Raw genomic sequence first — 27104 nt, 5'->3', positions numbered from 1 at the left:
CATTTTTGCAGATTTATTAAAAACGAAAAACTGAAAGTATATTCAGAATCTTTTCTGGGTGTGAGTAGGCTATATTGTGGATTTTAGTATTTTATTGAAAAATCAGAAGCCAATAATAAAAAGCTATCAGTTTGACAAAGATCAGTAAATGAATTAGACATACAGCACAAATGCATATGTTTTCTTTGGAAGCCAGGTTAAATGAGTACACATATTCATGGTATGTGGCAGATCCTCATACACGTCTCAGGAACGCACAGTAAATTAATAAAACATGACAGCAATGACTGCATTTGATCACTGTATTGTGTATATATACAAGCTTGGTATATATGAACAGGATGTATTTGGAGGCCTCACAAAAAAAAAAATCTTGGATTTTTCCCCATGTGAACTTCATATAGGGTTGTTAGCACGTCTGAAAATGAATCAAAGAAACAAAATTAACTATTAAAAAGTAATTATTAATATTGACAGAAATATGTCCGTTGTTTGAAACCAGTATGACTTTTACCTTTTATAAATGTAACTTTAAAAAGTACAATCACTTTTGGTATGAACAGGTTACTCACTTAAAATCTTGCCTGTTCTATTTCAGTAATGCACCTTGTAGGTCTACAGTAGGACAGTTATAAAAAGACCCAGATTTTTCACAACAATTAGCTACCATTGACAGAGACCTTAGAATTAGAGTTTATAGGAGTAAATGGTTCCTACATTCCCTACTTCGAGTACATTTAATAGCTCACATGAATATAACAGCTTCAAGATTAGCTCTAAGATAAACAGACCAACACAAAGGAGTTTATTTAAGGTTGAATGTGCGGAGGAGGGGGTGTGGCTTCCTAGTCAGGGTATAGGCTATATCACTAGACAAGTATATCGCTCAACATTTATAATTGTTTTGCGGCTGTAATGCTGCATGTAAATGTTACAAGCAAAGTATCATAATCATAGTTATCATATGTACCTTAAATAACATAAAAAGAGTAGAATTAAGATATAATTTCTGCTGTTTTTTGACCACTATATGTTGCACAATGGGACATTGTCATGTTGCCGTAAATAGAGTCATCAGTGTACCAATGTGTAGTTAGTTAGCAAATTTGTGTATACAATATATTTGTTCATGACCTTGGAAGCTATGGAGTTGACTGAGACACAGCCCTATTCAGTGCATAACTGTTTGGTTTGTTTCTCCCAAACCAAATTGTTTGGTTTCCATGAAAAAATACAACCAAAGGGTACATGGCCCCATAATAATTTTGCTTTGTCTGCAGACATTTGTAGTCAAACATAGTCATGTCAGGGACTATGGGGCCTATCTTGCACTCAGCGACTTTGTACACCGACGCATGTGTCATTCCTATTTTGCACCCGCGCAAAGCCCGCTTTTCCCTCCACAGAAGCACGTCGCTAAACTAGTGAGTGGGCGGTTCAGCGCAAAAAAGGAGGCGTGTTCCGGCGCAAACAATCCCTGGTGCTATTTTGCTGTTCCTTTAAACAATTGCGCCACTGACCAGAAAAAACCTAGTCTAAAGTCAGTGGCGCGTTGCGCGTTGTTCATTATGCTTTTTAAAGGGCGCATTCTTGACCATAATGTAGGCTACAGCGTGCACAACGCGCATACACTTTGCTCATCATGTAATCTACACAGATGCAACAGTTATTTTTGCAAATCATGTATTGTTACACTAAAAAAATATTAACACATGAGATGACGGAAATCATTGTGGTGTGCCACGAAGATGTGGTGTGCAAGAAGACATATATGTATATAAGGACATCTGACAAATTGGTTTGTCCGTCAAGAACCAGGAACAAAAATCGGCTGAAAAACTGTTTAACCGACGCCTGTTTAACCGACGCTATTTTGGGTGGGTTTCTCCCATCCCCATACAACACAACTTCTCTGTCTTTCACTTCTCTTACAAGAACATCAGTCTCCTCGGCTGTGAACCACTCCTGGCGTGCGCCTGGTAAATACGCCATAATAATAGAAATCCATAATGGAACTTGCGCACCTGCTTTTAAAGGGAATGTTGGACGACGCTCTGATTGGTTTATTCACGTTACGCCCAAACCACACCTATAAATAATGAAGCTACTTCAGACCAACCCATTTTAGATTTGCGCCGGGTGCAAGAGCCATTTATCCCACCGGGAAAATAGCAACAGCGCCGAGACCCGCCCACAAAGTTACTTGCGCTTCGCGCTTTGACACTTGCGTTTCAAATCGTTAAAATAGGGCCCTATATGTTTTTTTTAAATTTACATGGACACAAAACTTATGCTTGCATGACACATAGGGAGGACTAACAATCATCCTACTATTTGCATATTTACTCAGTAAATATCTTAGAAGGAAATGTAGTGGTATCATTTTAAAGTAGCATTAGTTAATTTAAAAGTATTAAATGAATCAATTTAAATCAAATAATTTGTTGTGAACATCATGACCTTAGATTTGGTCAATGTTAATTTATATGAATACTTTTATAACATTGAGGGTTTGATTTAAATTAATTTAAAGATTGATTATTTCAATTAAATTACAGATCAATCCAGATCTCTAGACAGATTGTATAGAGTAGAGTTGGATTCAATAATGTATTGAGCTTACCTTCGTCTTTCAAAGCGTATCTCATCACACAAATGATCCTGCTGAAGAGGGAGGTATTTTATGTCTATGTGTTCTCAGACAGATAAATGAGTTAAGACATTAAGCATATTCAGAAATGTATGGCTTTCACAGGTTTCACTTGAAGCCAAGATTAGCCCTTAGTTCAACAAGGACATTTAAGTATCTTTTATAAACATGCCTTAGATAAAAAAAATAAAAAATTAAGAAATATAATGGTGTGCTTCTTGAGACATAACAATGGCACTGCCACTGACATATTTTAAGATATACCAGTGCAAGTTCCTTTCATTTAAAACAGCCCAAACATGCATTTTAGTCTGGGTCTGGGACTAGATTGAGCCTTGTCTGTGAAACTGGGGGTATGTAACTTCAAACTTGAACCAATGCTTGTTAATTCAACACTTAGTGCTGCTAAACGCACAAAAGGAGAAAAGGCAACCATAAATTATATGTCATACATTCTACATTAAAGTTAATACTTAAATACATTTTCTTTAAAAAAAGCACTTTCTAACAAAGCTGTTTTTGCTGCAATATACAGGTCCTTCTCAAAAAATAAGCATATTGTGATAAAGTTAATTATTTTCCATAATGTAATGATAAAAATGTAACTTTCATATATTTTAGATTCATTTCACACCAACTGAATTTTGGCATACAGCTCATGAAAGCCTAAACAAATTTGCATATTTCATCCGACCAATAAAAGAAAAGTGTTTTACAAAAAAAGTCAACCTTCAAATAATTATGTTGAGTTATGCACTCAATACTTGGTCGGGAATCCTTTTGCAGAAATGACTGCTTCAATGCGGCGTGGCATGGAGGTGATCAGCCTGTGGCACTGCTGAGGTGTTATGGAGGCCCAGGATGCGTCGATAGCAGCCTTAAGCTCATCCAGAGTGTTGGGTCTTGCGTCTCTCAACTTTCTCTTCACAATATCCCACAGATTCTCTATGGGGTTCAGGTCAGGAGAGTTGGCAGGCCAATTGAGCACAGTAATACCATGGTCAGTAAACCACCTGCATTGACCCTGCCTTTGATAAAACACAGTGGACCAACACCAGCAGCTGACATGGCACCCTAGACCATCACTGACTGTGTGGGTACTTGACAATGGACTTCAGGCATTTTGGCATTTCCTTCTCCCCAGTCTTCTTCCACTCTGGTACCTTGATTTCAGAATGACATGCAAAATTTGCTTTCATCCGAAAAAAGTACTTTGGACCACTGAGCAACAGTCCAGTGCTGCTTCTCTGTAGCCCAAAAGTGGCTTGACCTGGGGAATGCGGCACCTGTAGCCGAAACCTTTTCATGAAATTTTTTGAGATAGGAATTTTGGGTTTTCATGAGCTGTATGCCAAAATCATCAGTATTAAAACAATAAAAGACCTGAAATATTTCAGTTGGTGTGCAATGAATCTAAAATATATGAAAGTTTAATTTTTATCATTACATTATGGAAAATAATGAACTTTATCACAATATTCTATTTTTTCTTTTGAGAAGGACCTGTAAATTATTCTTTGATTAAGAAGCAAATTGGAATATAAATAAAATGATAGTTATATACCACAGTATGAATATCTTTCCTATTGTTTTAGATTAATTTTAAGCATCCTTAGTAAAAAAAAAAAAAAAAAAAAAAAAAAAAAAAAAGGCAGTGATGGGAACACAGTGCAATCAAACTTTTAGAACATACTCATATCATAATTTCAGTCTTATCAATGCATTGTGGTGGTTCAGGGCTCCATCCGTTTGCTGAACAAACAATATGAGATTCTCCTTTCATTATATAGCCATCTTCACATTTGTAATCTATAAAGTTTCCCAGTTTGTATGGGGGTGATTTTCCACCAATTCTAATTGCATGTGGAATTCCAGGTGTTGGACAACCGTCTGAATCAAAAATGGAAAGCAAAAGAAAAATGTATATGTATGATTTGTACAAATCACTACACATTTTATTCACAACAACACAAAAGTAAACCTCACAAGTAAAGACAAACAGATTATTTCTCTTTAATGGCATTTTAACTGTAACTTACCCAAACATTTTGGCGGATCTGGTTCAAAAATCCCATCCTCAGAACGATAGAGTAGTGAACTTCCAGTAAGAAAAAAACCACTGTTACATTTGTAGGAAACCGATTCTATCTGTCCATTTTCTATGATTGGAGGTGCCTGACATTTTTCCGCTAAAGAGAAAAAATATGCTGATGAATTTAAATTCTGAAAACATCAGAGCATAGCAATATCTGCCTGCCATTTTATCACAGACAGAGAGGTGTTAAAAAAACAAGTGAAGAATGTATACGTAAAAGGAATTGTATGGATCACTCCCACAATGTATTCAGCAACACAGAAACAACCTTACAAGTGAAGACAAACAGATTCATTCTCATTATTCGAATAGAAGAGCTGGGATCTGTCAAATCATCTCAGATGTAGCCTATTAAGCGAGGTACGAAGAACGGACCCCAGGGCTTTACGTTGTGTTTTTGTTCAGCAGTCGTCTGTGAGGAGGCTGCCGATTTTACTTTAATTTTGGTGTTTATTTGTTTTAAGATTTATTAAAGCATTTAAAAATTCACCGGTTCCGGCCTTCTCCTTCTTATTTCAACATACCGTGTTACAACATTATAATTGATGCAGGTAAAAAGCACATAAAAATTGTTTATGCCCTTCAAATGTCATATTTCATTCAAATTTAAGAAAAACAAAAACACCTTCACAGACAGGATCTCTGCCATCCCACCCGCCATCTCGGCACCATCTGTCTTTGATCTGTCCAGCTAACACAAATCTAAAAATGAAAGGATCATCTTATTACTAACTCATAGCACATCTACTTCTAGACACAAACTGTTAAAACAGCACAAAGAAACTGACTTTAATGGTTTCACTTACCCTTTGTCACAAACCGCTGTAATTTTGTCACCAAATAAAATTCCAGTTTTTTCATATCTCCCATTAAGAAAATCTGGAGGACTTCCACAGGATTTTCCTGCAAAGTATTAGATATATTATTGACACAATGAGATTTGTTCTTCTTCACATACTTCTGAAATATTAAAAAAATCATCTTTGGTGTTGCCTTTCTATATATGATACAGTGATTTATTTGAAGTGTGATGCTGTGACGAAACCGATATAAAGGATTCTCAAGCTATTTAAGGACTTGTTGGTCAAACCGGAACATTGTTTACATATCTAAATTATATTTAAAATAAACATTTTAATGCACTGTAGTGCAATTTACAAATGTAGGGTACTCATAAAACATGTATATTCATAATACGTACGTGTGCAATCCAATTCCAGACTTGTCCACTGGGTTCCCTGACAAGTAACAGATTTAGATGCTCTTGATTTTACTGGTTTATGTCCAATAATACACTCAAATGTTACGGTGGATCCATCTGGGAAACTTTCAGTCGAGAGATAAGAGTCGGACAAGATGACATTCTTTGATGGAAAAGAAGGCTGTTGACATTGTGCTGTGGAGATAAACACAAAACACGCTTATAATCTAATTCAGTATTCCAGTAGCTAGTCATTATTGGGCAACTCAGACATTTAATGACACAAAGTGCATTATTTGTTATGTAGGGCCTTTACATGCTACTGTTTTTGAGTTAAATGTGTACCAGACATTTTGTGGAGGCTTTTGCTGTGTGGGAAGATATGCTGTCATAATAAAGTGATGTGTTTGGGATCCTTGTTTACAGGAAAATACCAGGTTAAATAAAGAGAAAATAATTATGTTTTGGCCCTCCAGAATATATTTGATTAAAATCTTTTGGGATTTTAGATATTATTTATAAAATCTGTCATTTTATTTAACCTTTTCTGTTCCATCTAATTACAAAAGGTTTATTTCAGAACATTTCAGATCTATGCATTTCATGATATTATAAATCGTTCTTAAAATAAAATCTAAGTAATACACCAAAGCATGTCACTCTATTTGTAGATACAATGATTTGATTTGTTTGTATGGGGGTGATTCTCCACCAATTCTAATTGCATGTGGAATTCCAGGTGTTGGACAACCGTCTGAATCAAAAAAGGAAAACAAAAGAAAAATGTATATGTATGATTTGTACAAATCACTACACATTTTATTCACAACAACACAAAAGTAAACCTCACAAGTAAAGACAAACAGATTATTTCTCTTTAATGGCATTTTAACTGTAACTTACCCAAACATTTTGGCGGATCTGGTTCAAAAATCCCATCCTCAGAACGATAGAGTAGTGAACTTCCAGTAAGAAAAAAACCACTGTTACATTTGTAGGAAACCGATTCTATCTGTCCATTTTCTATGATTGGAGGTGCCTGACATTTTTCCGCTAAAGAGAAAAAATATGCTGATGAATTTAAATTCTGAAAACATCAGAGCATAGCAATATCCGCCTGCCATTTTATCACAGACAGAGAGGTGTTAAAAAAACAAGTGAAGAATGTATACGTAAAAGGAATTGTATGGATCACTCCCACAATGTATTCAGCAACACAGAAACAACCTTACAAGTGAAGACAAACAGATTCATTCTCATTATTCGAATAGAAGAGCTGGGATCTGTCAAATCATCTCAGATGTAGCCTATTAAGCGAGGTACGAAGAACGGACCCCAGGGCTTTACGTTGTGTTTTTGTTCAGCAGTCGTCTGTGAGGAGGCTGCCGATTTTACTTTAATTTTGGTGTTTATTTGTTTTAAGATTTATTAAAGCATTTAAAAATTTGCCGGTTCCCGCCTTCTCCTTTCAACATACCGTGTTACAACATTATAATTGATGCAGGTAAAAAGCACATAAAAATTGTTTATGCCCTTCAAATGTCATATTTCATTCAAATTTAAGAAAAACAAAAACACCTTCACAGACAGGATCTCTGCCATCCCACCCGCCATCTCGGCACCATCTGTCTTTGATCTGTCCAGCTAACACAAATCTAAAAATGAAATGATTATCTTATTACTAACTCATAGCACATCTACTTCTAGACACACACTGTTAAAACAGCACAAAGAAACTGACTTTAATGGTTTCACTTACCCTTTGTCACAAACCGCTGTAATTTTGTCACCAAATAAAATTCCAGTTTTTTCATATCTCCCATTAAGAAAATCTGGAGGACTTCCACAGGATTTTCCTGCAAAGTATTAGATATATTATTGACACAATGAGATTTGGTCTTCTTCACATACTTCTGAAATATTAAAAAAATCATCTTTGGTGTTGCCTTTCTATATATGATACAGTGAATTATTTTAAGTGTGATGTTGTGACGAAACCGATATAAAGGATTCTCAAGCTATTTAAGGACTTGTTGGTCAAACCGGAACATTGTTTACATATCTAAATTATATTTAAAATAAACATTTTAATGCACTTTAGTGCAATTTACAAATGTAGGGTACTCATAAAACATGTATATTCATAATACGTACGTGTGCAATCCAATTCCAGACTTGTCCACTGGGTTCCCTGACAAGTAACAGATTTAGATGCTCTTGATTTTACTGGTTTATGTCCAATAATACACTCAAATGTTACGGTGGATCCATCTGGGAAACTTTCAGTCGAGAGATAAGAGTTGGACAAGATGACATTCTTTGATGGAAAAGAAGGCTGTTGACATTGTGCTGTGGAGATAAACACAAAACACGCTTATAATCTAATTCAGTATTCCAGTAGCTAGTCATTATTGGGCAACTCAGACATTTAATGACACAAAGTGCATTATTTGTTATGTAGGGCCTTTACATGCTACTGTTTTTGAGTTAAATGTGTACCAGACATTTTGTGGAGGCTTTTGCTGTGTGGGAAGATATGCTGTCATAATAAAGTGATGTGTTTGGGATCCTTGTTTACAGGAAAATACCAGGTTAAATAAAGAGAAAATAATTATGTTTTGGCCCTCCAGAATATATTTGATTAAAATCTTTTGGGATTTTAGATATTATTTATAAAATCTGTCATTTTATTTAACCTTTTTTGTTCCATCTAATTACAAAAGGTTTATTTCAGAACATTTCAGATCTATGCATTTCATGATATTATAAATCGTTCTTAAAATAAAATCTAAGTAATACACCAAAGCATGTCACTCTATTTGTAGATACAATGATTTGAATTTCAAACACAACGACCAAAATGGAACGACTGATGAGTATCAAACTCACCTCTGATATTCACAGCCTTCATTAGACATAGGAAGAAGGCAGCAGCACAGAGATACTGCAAATTAAATCCCATAGTCTGTCAACGCTTCTGTAGCTCAAGAAAAGACAGTAGTGGGACAACAAACTATGATTCTCATGCGACCTGCTGTAGAATAAAACAGCTTTTTCTACAAGATGAGTCATGCAAGTGAATATGAGTTTGGTTATATTTATATTTTTTTCTTCTTTTTTTTTTGGTAAACATTAAAAGAGACTACAAACAATAATGTCTTCAAATGTTTTTTAAATTAAAGACATATTCCTCTCATTACCAGTTGAAAATGTATTTGTTTTCATTTTGCAGTTTTAATGTTTCATAGTAATAGTAAAAAAAATTGGGTAACACTTTGCGGTATGGGTACATGAATTATCATGAATTCATGCATGACTTATGCATTAATATCTCATGAATCATCAGGAACTATAACTATGACTTCATGGATGAACAACACCCTAATTAAAACATTAACTAAGGTGAGTAAATCATCATACATTATGGTTTATTACACAAGATCATGATGTTTTATATGTTTAAAAATTGGTCTAATTCATGCATGTAAGACTACTTTCGAAACCAGATTTATGCATGTTTGAATGTATTCATGTAATTTGTGTATATTTTACCTACTATGATGTAATGTTGTTGTTGTAGCTGCAATGTAACATTTTAGAATAGACCCCAGGAAGACTAGCTGATTACATAGACTTTCAAGCTATCGGATCCATTCAAATAAATAAAATAATAATAATACTTATGTTTTATTTTATTTATCGGGAGGAGCACATTCAGACAGTTAACTTAATTAATTTGCTTTACTCTAGTTGTGTAATGCACGTGTGAACTGGTGAATTATTAAAGGAATATTCAAAAATCAACATTACATTATGCACAGGCTAGACCAGTAATGTGATTAAGTAAAGTTTTTTTTATTAATCTTGATCTCTGAGTCACAGAGATATCTTGATCTCAGCACAAAGCGTGTATGCGCTAATGCACACCCTGTGCAAATGATGTGCTTGAAGCAACACGGAGTCATATCGCGCACACGTGCAGAGGAAACGCTTCCGCTTCACATTAACGTTAAACCATAGACAGTAAAAGAAACGCACAAAGGAAAGAGATATTGATGCGTACTGTAGGCTTAATATAGCTTATCTATGCATTAGCTTGTTAAGCCTTTTCTGTAAACCATTTTAAGTATAATAACAGGAATATTGAATAATCATCGTGTTGACTGTCATAACGCGACGCCGCAGCAGAGGGAGGGAAGAGTTTACGTGATCTTGAATTTATCGACTTCAATATTCATCTGTACCTCACATTAAACTATGAAAGATCTTACGATAACGTAATGTGTAACGGTGACACGATGTGTAAAGGCTTGAACTTTCATGTACATATCCATGTCATTTCACAGTCCCATCATTAATAACACATTCATCATTGTTTCAAAGAACCATGTCACCACTTTAGTTGAGGGGCCACAAACATGAAGTCATGATAATGATGACTACTGTATTATAATGGCAACAGAATTCATGTGCTATGTGCTGAGCCTGTGGTCAGTTTAGGGGTCTGACCATTTACCTGCAGGCTACTATGAAGAAGACATGAACATTGTTAACTTAGAGATCATGATTAATAAAAAAAAACTTTAGTTAATCACATGAATTTATATAACGTTACTGGTCTAGCCTGTGCATAAGGTAATGTTGATTTTCGAATATTCCTTTAATAATTCACAATGTCTCACATTACACAACTAGAATAAAGCAAATTAATTAGGTTAATTATCTGAATGTGCTCCTCCCGAATAAATATAATAAAACATAATTAAAATTAGTTTTACATGCATGAATTAGATTAATGTTTTTTTTTTTTGTGAACACTGAAAACATCATGATCATGTGTAATAAACCATAATGGATGATGATTTACTCACCTTAGTTAATGTTTTAATTAAGGCGTTGTTCATCCATGAAGTCATGAATGAAAGACGTTGAATTCCTGTTAGTTCCTGATGATTCATGAGATATTAATGCATGTAGTAATGCATAAGTCATGCATGAATTAATGTATGAATTCATGATAATTAATGTACCCTTACCACAAAGTGTTACCAATTTTTTTTTTTTTTTTTGCAGAAATATATTACACATTCTCTAAAATGTAATGAATAACAGTGTATAAAAATGCTCAAAAACATGTAACTTTACTCACACACCGAAGCAATTCTTCAGAATTTATGTATCCTCAACAGTGCTTGTAAAAATATGAAATCCTGGGACAGGATGGGTGTACACAAGTGGAAATCCTGTCTTTCATTTAATCTGATCGGCTAAATAACAACCAGGAAAAATGTTAATGTTTCTCATAACAAATGTAATTATATATATATATATATATATATATATATATATATATATATATATATATATATATATATATATATATATATATATATATATACATTTATTTTTTACATTTGTTATGTGAACATTTTTCCTGGATGTTATTTAGCAGATCAGATTAAACGAATGAGGGGATTTCCACTTGTGTACACCCATATATAAAAATGAGAGCAGTAATCAATTTATTATTATGTTTTGTGCACTGCCAGCATTTTTATTTATTTTCTTTTTTACTTGTTTAAAGGGGCGGTTCACCAAAAAAAGAAAATTCTGTCATTATTCACTAGCCCTCAAACCTGTAAACTTTCTTTCTTCTGCTTAACAGATGATATTTTGAAGAATGTCGTTGCCACAAAGTTGATGGGGCCAATGAATTCCATAGTACAACACCCCCCCCCCCCCCCCATTTCATACTTTTGATATTTGTGTAACGAGGAGTCATCGGATTGAGAATCCATCTGCAGCTTTATTATAGTCAGAGTTAAACAGTACTTAGGTCGAGACAGGAAGCATACACGGACCAGAACACAGGCAAAAGATCATGGCATGCGGTTGAGAATCACAATCCAGTAAACAGGCAATGGCAGGCAGCAAAGGTACATATAACAGGAAACGGTCCAGGTTCAAAACAGAGTAATAGTCCACAGTAGCGGGCGGTTCGGTCTGGACTCGATCCATAGAGGAGTAATTATTTCCGAACAGAAACTGTTCGGACCAATGAAATCATCAGGGCGGGCTTTAGACGATGACGGACAGACGATCAACAGTAATGTAATCATGCACGTCATCAAAGGAGCTTGAATTATATTTGATCGAATCCTGAACGGAGAGCTTGTTTGTATATGCATTCACCTTCACAATTTCTCTCAGAAATGATGATCAAGTTGGGTAAGTACTCTGTGTATCATTAAATTCTTTTATTTTTTTACAACACCGGCAAAGATCGTTTATTCCAGCGCGCGTGCAGACAGGGTTGCCAAGTTTTCAACAAAACCCACCAACTACTAGCCCTAAACAATAGCTTCTCGGGGGGATCTCTGGGAAATAATAGCGTTTGGGGGTTAAAATGTGTTATTTTGGCATGGTTGCCTACTAAAATTCGCTAAGTAGGCAAGGTTTGCCTACTAAAAATGGGTCTATATATCACATAATAGTCGCTTCAACCCCTCGGACATAGAAAACAGCCCGTGGAAAAAAACGAGGACTTTGCAACACAGTGCAGTTGAGCTCTGTTGACATTTGACAATGCTTCGCTTCGTTGCTCTGATTGGTTTTAGCTAGGGATGCACCGAATCCAGGATTCGGGTTCGGATTCGGCCGAATATTGGGCTTTTTGACTGGGTTCGGTTTCTGCCGAACCTTAGAATTTTTTTCCACCAAACTGAACCCTTGGCTTGCACTACGCGAAACTGGTCGAACATGATGCCGCGGTTGATTATGGCAATGTGTTTACTAGGTGGACCGTTCGAATGCAGTAGGCTGTGAGAAAGTGAAAATAGAACTCGTGAACAGAAAATGTGTTGTTTGGCAGTACTTTCAGTCGCAAGAAGTCAATTCAAGTCGAGCTATATGTTCAATTTGCAATGCCGATTTGTCTCGTGGTGGCAAGAACCCTAAACAATAGCCGCTGGATGTCCGGTTCGTGAATAAATCGTTCTTTTTAACCTGATTTTTTTAGTGATCCGGTCGAACCAGTTCACCAAATCAGACTGAATCGTTCTAAACGGTTCGCGTCTCAAATCAGCGCTGATCCCACAAGTTACTATAGTTACTCACTTTCTGACATTAGTGACAGTCCCTCCGACTAGAAATAAAATAATATCTTGCAGTATATGTTGTGCCTCCAACAGTTCACTGAACTGAGACTGATGTTTTGCTGTGAGAACCGGTGAGCTGAGATACTGCATGCGTGATAGTGTCGTCTTGAACCGAACTGTTTCTCTCGGAGTGGGACGGCTGCTGTTTCTCTCGGAAAACTGATGCTGATAATATATGAGCACGGGTGAACCAAGGATTTGTGTAAGTGTATGTTATGTCAATGTAAGTTTATTTAATCTGTGTAAAACATCAGGGTTTGCACGACAGTGGCTGTGTTGAGTGCTTTTGCAAAACATGAATTAAAAAAACTTATCCAAGATGATGACAATAATAATTATTACTATACTAAGTTTTGATTACAAATACTTTATATGAATGTGTTTGAATGTATTTTCATCCACCGGGATGATAGAAATTACGTCATTACGTAAGGACGTAAAAGAAAGAAACCGGTGATCCGTTTTTTTTAACCGGCTCATTGAAACGAACTGTCCGAAAGAACCGTTTCGCGGAAAAGAGCCGAACTTCCCATCCAGGAGAATAAGAGTTGTGCATGAAGGAATCTACAGACAGCAATACGGCACTGTCATCCTGGCATAATGTTGCCTATTTTGTATTAAAATTAAATTAAAAATACACTGCTGTGGACGTTGTTTATGTCATTAATGTGTTTACTGTGATAGTGGACTGAGGATGGGAGTAGGATTCGGTTACGGATTCGGCAGAATTTTAACCAGTGGATTCGGTATTCGGCCGAACCTCAAAAATCTGGATTCGGTGCATCCCTAGTTTTAGCTCTATCCAATTGAGGTCTTTCCTGGTTCGGTTGAAACACGCCCCATAATCACAGCCCAATGGAGCAGTTTCAGACTCATATTTTGACTAGAACTAAGTATGACCACGTCAGGCAAGTCCACAGTATAAACGCTCAGAAATGATCACCAAGGCAAATCAAGACTTTATTCTTGGTGTATTCATGTGGTGCTTAAATAGTTTGTGTTTGTAGGTGCATGCACTCAAAAAATGTATTTGTTGAATTTACTTAAAAAAAGCAGCATCAAGTGGTTCCACACAACTATATTGAGTAAGTTTTACAAATAACGATTTAGTTATATGAACAAAAGAATGTCAAGTAAAGCTGATGATGTAATGCAAACCATTTGAATTTGTCATTGTGACATAATGTTATGTTATATTTATAAAAGTTTATTATGTTTATTTATTAAAAGTTTATTATGCACAAACATTCGAATATACTCCAGGGTTTCTACTGATACAAAGCCATATGCTAATCGCTGAAGTAACCCTTTAAATTGAGCTTGGTCTGGTGATAACCAGACAAAGGGCCTATGGGAAAGGGAGTCTGAATGATAACAGTCAGTATGTAGGTGAGAGCTCCCTCTGGTGATCTGGAGAATATGAAGAGGAAACCTCATCCATAACAATTTGTGTCTTTCTTTAAGTATAGGCTATGTTGGGCATCTCACTGTAACCCAAGAATTAATAATGAAAAACTCATATCATATCAAGCCCATATATTGAAAATGTTCAAACAAAGATTTAAGAACAATCTTTACAGTCCCTTGACCCCTGTCCATACATCAGACATGATACTTTTCACTTTTTTGAATGTGAATTGTCTTGAATGTGAAATTTGATGCTATTGAACGAGTTGATGGCCACAACAGAATATAGTTAGCTTGTGCGCCATGCAGTATAAGATTAGCACTGCTTGACAATGTTAATTGCATTAAGGTTGATATCTCCTTGTAATGTGAACATTGTGATATTTTCCATTAATATACAAAGCACATACTTAATCTTGTTTCTTTCCTTGTTTTTTAAAAAAAATAAACAGCACACAGCACACCTAAAGATGAAACATCTAGTATGAATGGAATTAAGCAGTTTGTGGCTAAGTTAATGGCACACCTTGAGGATAATAAAGACAAAACATACCAATTCAGTGCTGATATGTACAGTAAATTGACATCAAGTAAAACAATAATGCAAACTGTACATGCACACCATGAATAAAACAGTTGTAATGAAGATGTGGCCATGGTTCTCAATCAGATGTGTTTGGGGTGTTTGACTTGAGCCCTAAGCCTTCTGGATGTAAATTTTGAGCATGTGTGCACTACATATAAGATGGGAATCATAGCTGAGAAGAGAAGCCAACGAAGACACTCATACCATAGTGGTAATCCAGTCCAAGACCTATAGAACAAGATCACAGTGTTTTTAGCCTTCTAGCATACAAACAATTGTACTGAACTGTTGTGAGATCCCATTTGTTAAAATTGCGTTGAAATGATTACTATTCAAACAAAAGTAGGAGTTTTCATGTATAGCTTTCTGTTCATGTCTGACTAACTCACATTGTCTTATTCTGACTCCGTGTGAGTTGAAAGACTGTTGCAGAGCTCAATAATTCCTCTGTAGTTTGGATTGATGTTGAGGGTGATGTTGTGCTTCTTATGCAGTCATAGCTAGAGAGAGCTAATCAAGAAAGTGAGGTTCATCCTCTTGTTAGACATATCAAAACCATGTAAACAACACATCACAAAATAAAAAATAATACCATAACATTACTGTAAAACAAAAAAAGTTAAGAAATGCTACATCATGTCTAGGGGTGTAACAATATTCAAACCGAACCGGAAAACCACGATACACCCCCCACGATACAAACCGTGATACTCTCATGTCGAACCAAATGTGCCCCACCCCTTGCTGCCCCGGCCCAGCTCTCACTTCACCTTATGCCAAACAAATGTCTTCCTTGACATTTAATGAAATAGTAAATAGTAGACTTTTAACAACTAATAAGAGCTGTATTTTTGCTAAATATTATAATAATAATAATATTATTTACTAAATATACACTAACTTTAGTCTTCTAAGTGCCACGTGACTTAGGTGTTCACTCAAGTTGCATGGTGGACGGACAAAGAAAGCCAGTTTCCCTATTTAGTCTGGTTGGCTAAATACTACCTTTGAGTCCCAGCGTCAGCATCGGTCCCCAGTGAGAGAGTTTTATTTAATTTAACTATTGTCTAAAAAATACTGTATTGCTTGCTTAAAGGTTAAATGAACTGGCTTTTTAATTTTTTTTATACTGTTGTCTGAGGTCAACTACTTATTTTACTTATCCAAAAAAAAATAGGCTATTTTCTACACTGGTTTTGAGGCTCTCTCCTGAACGCTGGGTTTTGATGGGCGTGCCGCACTGGAGACTTGGAAGTAAACGCCTACGGCTAGGATTGGATAAGATTTGCATATTTTATGAGCTTCAGCTCCCCTGTCAGTTCACACGAGGGAGAGGAGAGATTGATGGAGAAGGGGCAACCGGAATGATTTTCTCAATCACAGGGCTCGTAAAACGTGTTTATCAAACAAACACAATGGTTTATTTCTCATCCACACAAGATTGATTGGACTATTATTTTTATATCACACATAGCCACACGATTGGTCAATATAAGCGTGAACCGCACACAGACACACACACACACACACACACACACACACACACACACACACACACACACACACACACACACACACACACACACACACACACGTGCGCCGCCCTTGAAATGTCAAGTCGAGATTTTTTTAATTAGTGTGGTGGCTACTTTATTGTATTTACAAAAAATATATATTTAAAAGCTTTACCTTATAGGCCTATTTATTCATCAGTATTAGTCATATTCATATAAATGATGTGTTTGTTAAATAGGCTAAAGTGGGACATACATATATATATATATATATATATACAGGTTCTTCTAAAAAAAATTGTTAGCCTGCGGTCTTATACACCAATATTGCACATTCCCTGTTTATTCAGATCAATCTGTAATATTATTAAATAAGTGTTAAATGTCCAGATATTTCATTTAATAACAACAATTATAATGTTGTAACACAGTATGTTGAAAGGAGAAGGCGGGAACCAGCGAATTTTTAAATGCTTTAATAAATCATAAAACAAATAAACACCAAAATTAAAGTAAAATCGGCAGCCTCCTCACAGACGACTGCTGAACAAAAACACAACGTAAAGCCCTGGGGTCCGTTCTTCGTACCTCGCTTAATAGGCTACATCTGAGATGATTTGACAGATCCCAGCTCTTCTATTCGAATAATGAGAATGAATCTGTTTGTCTTCACTTGTAAGGTTGTTTCTGTGTTGCTGAATACATTGTGGGAGTGATCCATACAATTCCTTTTACGTATACATTCTTCACTTGTTTTTTTAACACCTCTCTGTCTGTGATAAAATGGCAGGCAGATATTGCTATGCTCTGATGTTTTCAGAATTTAAATTCATCAGCATATTTTTTCTCTTTAGCGGAAAAATGTCAGGCACCTCCAATCATAGAAAATGGACAGATAGAATCGGTTTCCTACAAATGTAACAGTGGTTTTTTTCTTACTGGAAGTTCACTACTCTATCGTTCTGAGGATGGGATTTTTGAACCAGATCCGCCAAAATGTTTGGGTAAGTTACAGTTAAAATGCCATTAAAGAGAAATAATCTGTTTGTCTTTACTTGTGAGGTTTACTTTTGTGTTGTTGTGAATAAAATGTGTAGTGATTTGTACAAATCATACATATACATTTTTCTTTTGCTTTCCATTTTTGATTCAGACGGTTGTCCAACACCTGGAATTCCACATGCAATTAGAATTGGTGGAAAATCACCCCCATACAAACTGGGAAACTTTTTAGATTACAAATGTGAAGATGGCTATATAATGAAAGGAGAATCTCATATTGTTTGTTCAGCAAACGGATGGAGCCCTGAACCACCACAATGCATTGATAAGACTGAAATTATGATATGAGTATGTTCTAAAAGTTTGATTGCACTGTGTTCCCATCACTGCCTTTTTTTTTTTTTTTTTTTACTAAGGATGCTTAAAATTAATCTAAAATAATAGGAAAGATATTCATACTGTGGTATATAACTATCATTTTATTTATATTCCAATTTGCTTCTTAATCAAAGAATAATATACAGGTCCTTCTAAAAAAATAGCATATTGTGATAAAGTTCATTATTTTCCATAATGTAATTATAAAAGTTAAACCTTCATATATTTTAGATTCATTGCACACCAAATGAAATATTTCAGGTCTTTTATTGTTTTAATACTGATGATTTTGGCATACAGCTCATGAAAACCCAAAATTATGCTTCAGCTTGAGTTATGCACTCAATACTCGGTCGGGAATCCTTTTGCAGAAATGACTGCTTCAATGCGGCGTGGCATGGAGGCGATCAGCCTGTGGCACTGCTGAGGTGTTATGGAGGCCCAGGATGCTTCAATAGCGGCCTTAAGCTCATCCAGAGTGTTGGGTCTTGCGTCTCTCAACTTTCTCTTCACAATATCCCACAGATTCTCTATGGGGTTCAGGTCAGGAGAGTTAGCAGCCCAATTGAGCACAGTAATACCATGGTCTGTAAACCATTTACCAGTGGTTTTGGCACTGTGAGCAGGTGCCAGGTTGTGCTGAAAAACGAAATCTTCATCTCCATAAAGCTTTTCAGCAGATGGAAGCATGAAGTGCTCCAAAATCTCCTGATAGCTAGATGCATTGACCCTGCCCTTGATAAAACACAGTGGACCAACACCAGCAGCTGACATGGCACCCCAGACCATCACTGACTGTGGGAACTTGACACTGGACTTCAGGGATTTTGACATTTCCTTCTCCCCAGTCTTCCTCCAGACTCTGGTACCTTGATTTCTCGACATGCAAAATTAGCTTTCATCTGAAAAAAGTACTGAGCAACAGTCCAGTGCTGCCTCTCTGTAGCCCAAAAGTGGCTTGACCTGGGGAATGCGACAGCCCATTTCCTGCACACGCCTGTGCACGGTGGCTCTGGATGTTTCTACTCCAGACTCAGTGCACTGCTTCCGCAGGTCCCCCAAGGTCTGGAATCGGTCCTTCTCCACAATCTTCCTCAGGGTCCTGTCACCCCTTCTCGTTGTGTAGCGTTTTTTGCCACACTTTTTCCCTCCCATAGACTTCCAACTGAGGTGCCTTGATACAGCACTCTGGGAACAGCCTATTCGTTCAGAAATTTCTTTCTGTGTCTTACCCTCTCTTGTGGGTGTCAATGATGGCCTTCTGGACAGCAGTCAGGTCGGCAGTCTTACCCATGATTGCGGCTTTGAGTAATGAACCAGGCTGGGAGTTTTTTAAAGCCTCAGGAATCTTTTGCAGGTGTTTAGAGTTAATTTGTTGATTCAGATGATTAGGTTAATAGCTCGTTTAGAGAACCTTTTCATGATATGCTATTTTTTTGAGACAGGAATTTTGGGTTTTCATGAGCTGTATGCCAAAATCATCAGTATTAAAACATTAAAAGACCTGAAATATTTCAGTTGGTGTGCAATGAATGTAAAATATATGAAAGTTTAATTTTTATCATTACATTATAGAAAATAATGAACTTTATCACAATATGCTAATTTTTTGAGAAGGACCTGTATATATACACCAGTTTATTTCTGACTAGTCTACAGCGGAGGCATTTATTTCATTTTAGTTTACTCAGATATGCTAACTGATCTAAAGAAACGTGAAGACAAGTTATAAAGATCAAGTTCATTAATTATTAAATTATTGTTGTTGTTGTTGGTTATTATTATTATTGAGTTAAAAGTGAATCTAGTGCTATTATAGCCATGAACCCTGCCCCACAGCAAACAGAACCGAACTAAACCTTGGCTCCAAAAACCGTGATGTGAGCTAAACCTTGCCATTGGTGTATTATTACACCCCTAATCATGTCCATCCATAATGTAAAACTAAAACATTTAGTATTCAAAAGTTTAAAAATGATTATTGCATTGTACGAAACAACTTGCCTAGCAACACGAGGATCATTTAACTACAATATTAAAGTTTTAAAATTAAAATAATATGTTTTCATATACCAAATTTGCCACCTTACAAAAAAAAAAAAGAAAAAGAAAAAAAAAGGCTATGTAATCCCATGAGAGAGGCTGACGGACGACAGTGAATATTCGAAAATAACTGACCATGGTCATCGGAACCATGCACTGTGCACTAAACATATCCCAGAGGGCAATTAAATAAAAAATAAATTATATATATATATAGAATCAGTGTACTGGTAAAACTCACCCTTAGATAAGACGAGATAAACACACTTGTCGTCTGCAGGCTTAAGGATTTGCAGAGAAACGAAATCGCTGCTCTGGCTGCTGACATCATTAGAGGCCAAGCAGAAAAGTTGGCTGTTTTCAGTGATGTTTGAACAATGGAGATGGAGATCAGGGGAATGGTCTAGGACAACGTTGTTTGGGTGTCCAACTCTGTACCAAGTGTACAGCACATCCATTCCTCTCTCACTCCTACAGCGAAACACAACTGGTTGTCCCCAGCATGTCAGCTCAAGAGAACTGAGAGGCCAAACGTTTGGTTTCATTACAGCCTCTGAAATTAAATACAAAGTTCTGTCATGAAACTCTAGATGGCGCCAATCTCCTTGTAAACACATCTAGGCATGTGGTAACAAATTTTCCTGTTGCAATAATTGCTGAAGCTTTTATCATGATATACAAAATGATCACAATACGGAAATAAGTTGCAAAACTTTCGTCAGGTTTAATGACATAACAAAATTAGCTATTTTAAAGACAATAACATTTAAAAACACAATAAAATATTTAAATACAATAAAACAAAAAAGAATCACAACCATTTTTTGGGTGCGTAGATCAGTGGAAAGATCAAAGCTTTGAAATGAAAAATAAAAGATCCACAATCGCTTGTCTTCTTAATACATTAATTTTTAAGAAGACAAGCGTTAATACAATGACATTTTTTTGAGATTCGACAACCTTTATTAAAATATTATTAAATGATTTTGTAAGCATATTGGGTAATTGGGTGTGTTTTATTTCTGATGACGCAGTAAAACATGCCCAATAGTGCTATTTTCATGATTTATAAATTTTTTTGTGTTAGTTTCTATTTATTAAACAAATTTCCTTCATTGTATGAACTACATTTTTTAATTTCAATAAACTCAAAATTAAGGCAACCAGGTTACTTACTTTTTTAAGTTAAACCAACAAAAAACAAATTTATTTTTTTTACAGTGTACGAATCATTCAGCGCGAGGCCGTGTAATTATTTAGCATGTCGGAGTCTAGTTTGCCCTAAATTGGAATGAACCAGACAAATCATAAAAAGTTACATGCTCCTGTGATGAATTACATATATGCTGTTGCAAAATATATTTAAAAAAGTAACGATTTATTAAGACACAAGCAAGTGTGGGTCTTTTGTTTTTCATTTGAAATACTTAATTAATCAATACACAACATTTTTATAAAGATTAAGTAAGATTAAGAATGAGCAATAGAAATGAGCAATGTTACAGTCCAGAGAAGGTATTATTCTTTGTTAAAGTTACTTTAAAAATACAATGAACAGTACAAATAATAGTATTCAATCCTTATCTAGGACATGTTCAGTTTAATTCATTATTGTCAAAAATGTTTAAGTTTGACAATTAATAGCTTGTCAGGTCTTTACATTTCGTGTTGTGATGAACACCATTGCAAATACAAAAATATGATTGGCTGTTAAAGTGCATTTAAAGTGCCCCTATTATGTTTTTTCCCCTTCCTGTTCATGCAGTGTGTACAGTTGTTTGTGAATGTAAATGTAAACATTTGATTTAATACAATGAACATTTTTGATAATCGACAACATTTATTCAAATATTATTAAAAGATTTTGTAAGCATATTGGGTAATTGTGTGTTTTATTTGTTATGACGCTGTGAAACATGCCAAATTGTGCCTATTTTCATGATTATTTTCACATTTTATGTGATTCAGATACAATAATATTTTGAGTTTCTATTTATTAAGCCAATTTCCTTCATTGTATCAACTCATTTTTTTAATTTAAAAAACTCAAAATTTTAAAGCAACCAGGTTACTTACTTTTTTAAGTTAAACCAACATTTTTTAAGTGTAGTGATGAACAATTTGTTGTTCATGTGCATATTTAAGAAAACAGCATTAGGTTCAAGAAGTTAAACTGTGTAACTTAATTGTGCAGTGCGCAAATTTTGATGCTTAAATTATGTTCTATGTTATAACCCATTTCAGAGGCAGCAAAAATCTAAATTTGAATGAACTGTGAAGCTCTCTATATACGAACTTGACATGCGATGCTGTGCTGACTGACATGTATGCACATGGATCACTGTCACAGAGAAATATTTTAAGTTACTGCAAAACTACAATAATACATTTTTAACAAGCAGAATATTACAGCATCACCATAGACTTTTGAACATAAACCATAAACATGAACTTTAACTATACTGGCTTTTACATGAAGTCAGCTGTCACTTTCAGATTCAGCGAGGCCCTTTGTGGTTTCACACTTCACACAGCCCTTGCGATGGTATTTTGCTTGTAAGTATGAATTATTATTTATTATTTTGTAAGTGAAGCGGTGGATTCTGAAATCCATTGCTGCTTCAATATAGATAAATACATCCTAATTACATTTATAATCAAAGCCTTAATCATTATCTATCCTCCTACATATTAAGATGATTTAAATGATTTTTTTTCTAGTTTTAATGTTCTCTTTAATATTTGATTTAATATTTTTGACTGAATGATATGCTTTTTTTATATTATATTTTATTCAGTTTATATTATTTTATTTCACTGAAACACTAAAGAATAAAGATGAATATTGCTTGTACTTCTCTCTGAGGAGAAGAACATGGTATCTGTATGTTTTAGAGAACTACAGTGGAGATCAAAATTAGAGAACAACATACAATTTCCTAAATTTCAAGGTCACTGCTTAGTCCTTTTTTAAATGATCCTAACAGGAGTAGAAGGGCAGTTCAGTATATACAACTTAAATAAGACAATTGAAAAATAACACTGTTCAAAATTAGAGAACACTTTCAAATAACTTCAAGCTTTGGGTGTTAATCTGGCACTTGGTGCTAATTTCTGTAAACCCTGGCAAACCCTTTTTAACTTGAAGCAAACTTTCCAATTTTCACTGATTTAAGCAAGATGGCAAGCCACTGTAAGGTGACTGAAACCCTACGACTCCAGATGAAGGCCAGAGGGATGACCCTTTCAGCTATTGCAAAAGAAGTTAGTCATTCCAAATCTGTAATTTCTAGAATATTGAAGCTTTACAAAGACACAAGAGGACAGGACAATGCGGAGACTTTCAATGGGGAATCGGTTCAACACTGCAGCTGGAATTACTCGCCAGTTCAGAGCTGAACACAGTATGGATCTGTTTCGCCATACAGTGTCTTGTCATTTAAGAGAATTCAGACTGAATGCTCACTCTGCAGCGACCAAGCCTCTCATCAGCAGAAAGAATCAAAAGGCTTTGCTGAGGAGCATGTTGTGTGAACAGAGGAGAACTGGTCCAAAATTCACTTTAGTGATGAATGCAAAACATTATGTTCGGCATCAAACTGAGGAAAAAACTGAACCCAAAGTGCTCAAAGAAGTCAGTGAAAGATGGAGGCGGAAGTGGCATGGTTTTGGGGATGTTTCTGCAGCAGGGTTGCGTCTATTATACAGCTCCATGGCAGAACCTCAGAACCTGTTTATCAGAACCTCCTTTGGCAACATGTGGTTCCTTCACTGCAAGCATCTCCCAATCAGCCCGCAATTTATTATGCAAGACAATGCCCCCTATCACACTGCAAAACAGGTTAAGCAGTTCCTTGAAAGTGAGAACATTGAAATAATGAAATGGCTAGCCCAGAGTCTGATCTAAACCCCATTGCAAATCGATGTAAAATCATTGGCGACAAAGTTATGGCTAAGAAACCCACTGCAGTTACCGAACTGTGGAAGAGACTGGAAGAAGAGTGGACCAAGATCACACTGGAGCAGTGTGAGTATCTAGTGATGTCCTGTGGCCGCAGATGTGCTGAGCTCATTCAAAGCAAGGGCCTCTTTACCTCCTATTAATTTTTGACAGCTGTAAGCGTCACATTTTAGTTGTAATGTTTTTTTTGTGTGTGTGTGCTGCATTGGTTATTATTCTCTAAGTTTGATCACAGTGTTTTTGACAAAATAAAGGTTTTTGTTGAAGCACCTTGGTATTTTGTAAAATATGCTAGCAGAACAATGGTATACCCACAGCTAATCATCCTTCAAACAATGAATATCAACAATATTTCTGCAAAAAAATCTAATGTTTCTAAATTGTTCTCTAATTTTGATCTCCACTGTATATTGTTTTCAGTTGTCTCCAACTCCAACCCCAGAGAAACTGTATCTGTGTGTATCTTGGCTAATGTATGCAACATTATTGATACAGTTCCTGCATGTGCACTCCAGTAAATCATAAATATACAAACGTTTTTTTGGAGGACATACACTTGGTAATGCTGATGGTGAGGAATTACATTTGCAACAACTCATAATGTACCTCATGATGTCTTTGCAATGGCGGTTCGGGTTGAATAAGCAATGTTTCATCGGACTCACACTCAGATTGATATGGTGAAATCATAATCATCATGACTGACTTTACAGTGTGTACAATCACTGAGCATTAGGAAGGCTCCGGAGCTGAAGTTCAGTTATGGTGATGAACATTTAGCTTCCGAGACAAGTGCTGTACACGTAAGGTAGACCAATCATAACAGACGGCCAATCAGAGCAGAGTAGGTCCGCAAAAAGGAGGGATTTAGAGAGACTGATTCATCCGTTAAGTCATTTAAAAATATATATTTTTTAACTTTGATGCATATTAAACCTCCAAAAATAAATGAAGAGCCTCTAAAATAGCATAATAGGGGCACTTTAAAATTACAGGTGCAACAGACCAAACATCTTACTTTGGTTTAGGATACTTCACATGATGAAAATAAAGTCTTACCTTTTGTTACTTTAATTTGGATCCTGGTCATTATATCAGAATAAATTTTGTCAATCGCCACCCAATATATCCCAGTGTCGTCCAACTTTAGATCTCTAACATTAACAATCAAGCCTCTAGAAACTCCATCAATGATTTGAGCCCGTGTTCTGTACGCAGCCTGTGTGAATCCCTCTGTGTCCATCAGAACCTCACACGAGGCTCTGGAGTCTCCAGCACACCAGTACTTCTTGCTAAATCGGAACTGAGTAGTTTTGTAGGTGCAGGTAATAGTAAACATGCTTCCAATTGTGGCATGAATCTTTGTTTTATCACATTGAAATTGCATACTTACTAAAAAAAAAGAAAGAAAGAAAGAAAAAAAGTCATTTTTATATGTTACATAGTTGATCCTCAACATTTGATGATATTTGTTTGTTTTGTTTAAAGGGTTAGTTCACCCAAAAAATGAAATTGATGTCATTAATGACTAACCCTAATGTCGTTCCACACCCGTAAGACCTCCGTTTATCAGTCCGACAGCGTATCTAAGTGTAGGCACACTAGAGAGATTCAAGAGATTCTAACTAACTGATGTCACATATGGACTACTTTGATGATGTTTTTATTCCCTTTCTAGACATGGACAGTATAGTGTGCATACACTTAGATACCCTGTCGGATTAAATATAAAATATCTTAAACTGTGTTCCGAAGATGTGTGGAACAACATTAGATTGAGTCATTAATGACATCAATTTCATTTATAGGTGAAATAACTCTTTAAAGTCAGTATGAAGTGAATATTCACCCTCTTTTCTAAATGCAATGCGTTTAATTACTTGTTTTTCCATTTTATGTTTTGAACTCATAAATCAAAATGTTGTAACTAGATCTGATGAAAAGGACAGTTTTCTAAACTCTTAAAACTAATTTTATTTTAAAAATTGGACTATAAAATAAGTTATAAAAATCATTAGCAAACCCTTAAACCCTGATTTTTGTGTGTGCATGTTAGTCATTTTGTTCAACTGTCACTCTCTGCTCAGATACGATATTTAGTTTAATGTTTCAAATTAAATTTTGAGTGAATGCATGTTATTAAATTAAACCAGAGAATCTGATTCACAAGAGAACAAAAGGAGGAGATTCAGGCGATGCCAGTTCAGCATGCATTAAACATGATTGCAAATCAAATAAGCCAGAAGTGAAATCTTGTTAAAATAAAATGACTAGGTTTAATTTACTAAACAAATACAAGGCAGATGAACATAAAAAGTAATATTTCAAATATACATTAAAAAAAGAGACTTACTCTGTGCCAAAAGCACTATGAACAAGCCCAGCATGTTAATGAAGGTGTGAGTATTATGTTGTGTTGCTGCAGGTTGTGTAGAATGAAACAGGATGTAAGCAAGTGATGGACGAACTGTGGTTTTCAGATGACTTTGTGGGGTCTTTCATTATGCTGACAGACATATAGGTACATTCGCTGTACACATTTACTTGAAAAAATATTCTAAAAATGGTCCACGTTTTCCAAGCAAAAACTATAAAACAATAAGAATTAAAATACAGATAATCTACAGGCAAGATTGTAAAGTTGTGTGTGTATAGAAAGTGCTATAACCTGTAATATAATTTTTTTAGTGAGGCAGGGCAGAACAAGGAAAGGTCAAAGACTGCACTTACACCAAACAACCACTAGATGGAAGACTTATGTTTAATGATAAGTAACATTAAATTAAACATGACATTTTAAAGTAGAATCAAATCGTATTTCCTTGTATAAATGTACTCCAATACTCTTTGTTTTAATTGGAAAAAATAACTTTCTACAGTAGATATGTGACCCTGGACCACAAAACCAGTCATAAAGATAATATTTTGAAATTGAGATTTGAATAAGTATGTATAAATAAGCTTTCCATCGATGTATGGTTTGTTAGGATAGGATAATATTTGCCCTAGACACAACTATTTGAAAGTCTTTAAAGTTGTCCAAATAAAAAAGTCCTTAGTAACACATACATAAAAGAAAAAAAAAACTATAATTTTGACTCATACAATGT

At 35.4% G+C, this 27104-nt stretch overlaps 2 protein-coding genes and 1 long non-coding RNA gene across 3 annotated transcripts in view; all 3 read right to left on the bottom strand.

Annotated features, from left to right (window-relative positions):
• rca2.1 (regulator of complement activation group 2 gene 1) overlaps positions 1-8923 on the bottom strand; it is a 49765-nt gene extending 40842 nt beyond the window's left edge. Inside the window, exons 1-10 of the mRNA XM_067447454.1 lie at positions 8836-8923; positions 8101-8295; positions 7706-7802; positions 7525-7601; positions 6850-6999; positions 5947-6141; positions 5552-5648; positions 5371-5447; positions 4690-4839; positions 4350-4540 (exon numbers count right to left, since the gene is read on the bottom strand). Coding sequence (XP_067303555.1) covers positions 4350-4540; positions 4690-4839; positions 5371-5447; positions 5552-5648; positions 5947-6141; positions 6850-6999; positions 7525-7601; positions 7706-7802; positions 8101-8295; positions 8836-8908 — 1302 coding nt within the window. The 5' untranslated portion in view covers positions 8909-8923. The remainder of the gene's footprint in view (positions 1-4349; positions 4541-4689; positions 4840-5370; positions 5448-5551; positions 5649-5946; positions 6142-6849; positions 7000-7524; positions 7602-7705; positions 7803-8100; positions 8296-8835) is intronic.
• On the bottom strand, positions 75-4103 carry LOC137078650 (uncharacterized). The gene is made up of 2 exons (XR_010905331.1): positions 2624-4103; positions 75-418 (listed from the first exon to the last, which is right to left on the bottom strand). It is a non-coding gene; the product is annotated as an uncharacterized lncRNA (long non-coding RNA).
• A 5447-nt stretch (positions 8924-14370) lies between the features above and the next one.
• On the bottom strand, positions 14371-26438 carry LOC137078642 (uncharacterized). The gene is made up of 5 exons (XM_067446138.1): positions 26348-26438; positions 25054-25386; positions 20275-20586; positions 15486-15606; positions 14371-15324 (listed from the first exon to the last, which is right to left on the bottom strand). The coding sequence occupies exons 1-5, from the start codon at positions 26379-26381 to the stop codon at positions 15177-15179; spliced, it is 948 nt and encodes a 315-aa protein (XP_067302239.1). The 5' UTR covers positions 26382-26438; the 3' UTR covers positions 14371-15176.
• Between the last annotated feature and the right edge of the window lie 666 nt (positions 26439-27104).

Source organism: Pseudorasbora parva, chromosome 6 (assembly GCF_024679245.1).
Source record: "Pseudorasbora parva isolate DD20220531a chromosome 6, ASM2467924v1, whole genome shotgun sequence".
Classification (NCBI taxonomy): domain Eukaryota; kingdom Metazoa; phylum Chordata; class Actinopteri; order Cypriniformes; family Gobionidae; genus Pseudorasbora; species Pseudorasbora parva.
Note: the sequence above shows the minus strand (reverse complement) of the source record. Positions and strands in the feature narration are given on the sequence as shown.

Coding starts and splice junctions, on each gene's coding strand:
- LOC137078642 (XM_067446138.1), bottom strand. CDS start 26,381: ATGCTGGGCTTGTTCATAGTGCTTTTGGCACAGA. Junction 15,607..20,274: donor TTATCTCGTCTTATCTAAGG/GTGAGTTTTACC, acceptor TTTCTTGATTAG/CTCTCTCTAGCTATGACTGC. Junction 15,325..15,485: donor CGGAGTCAGAATAAGACAAT/GTGAGTTAGTCA, acceptor CTTGTTCTATAG/GTCTTGGACTGGATTACCAC.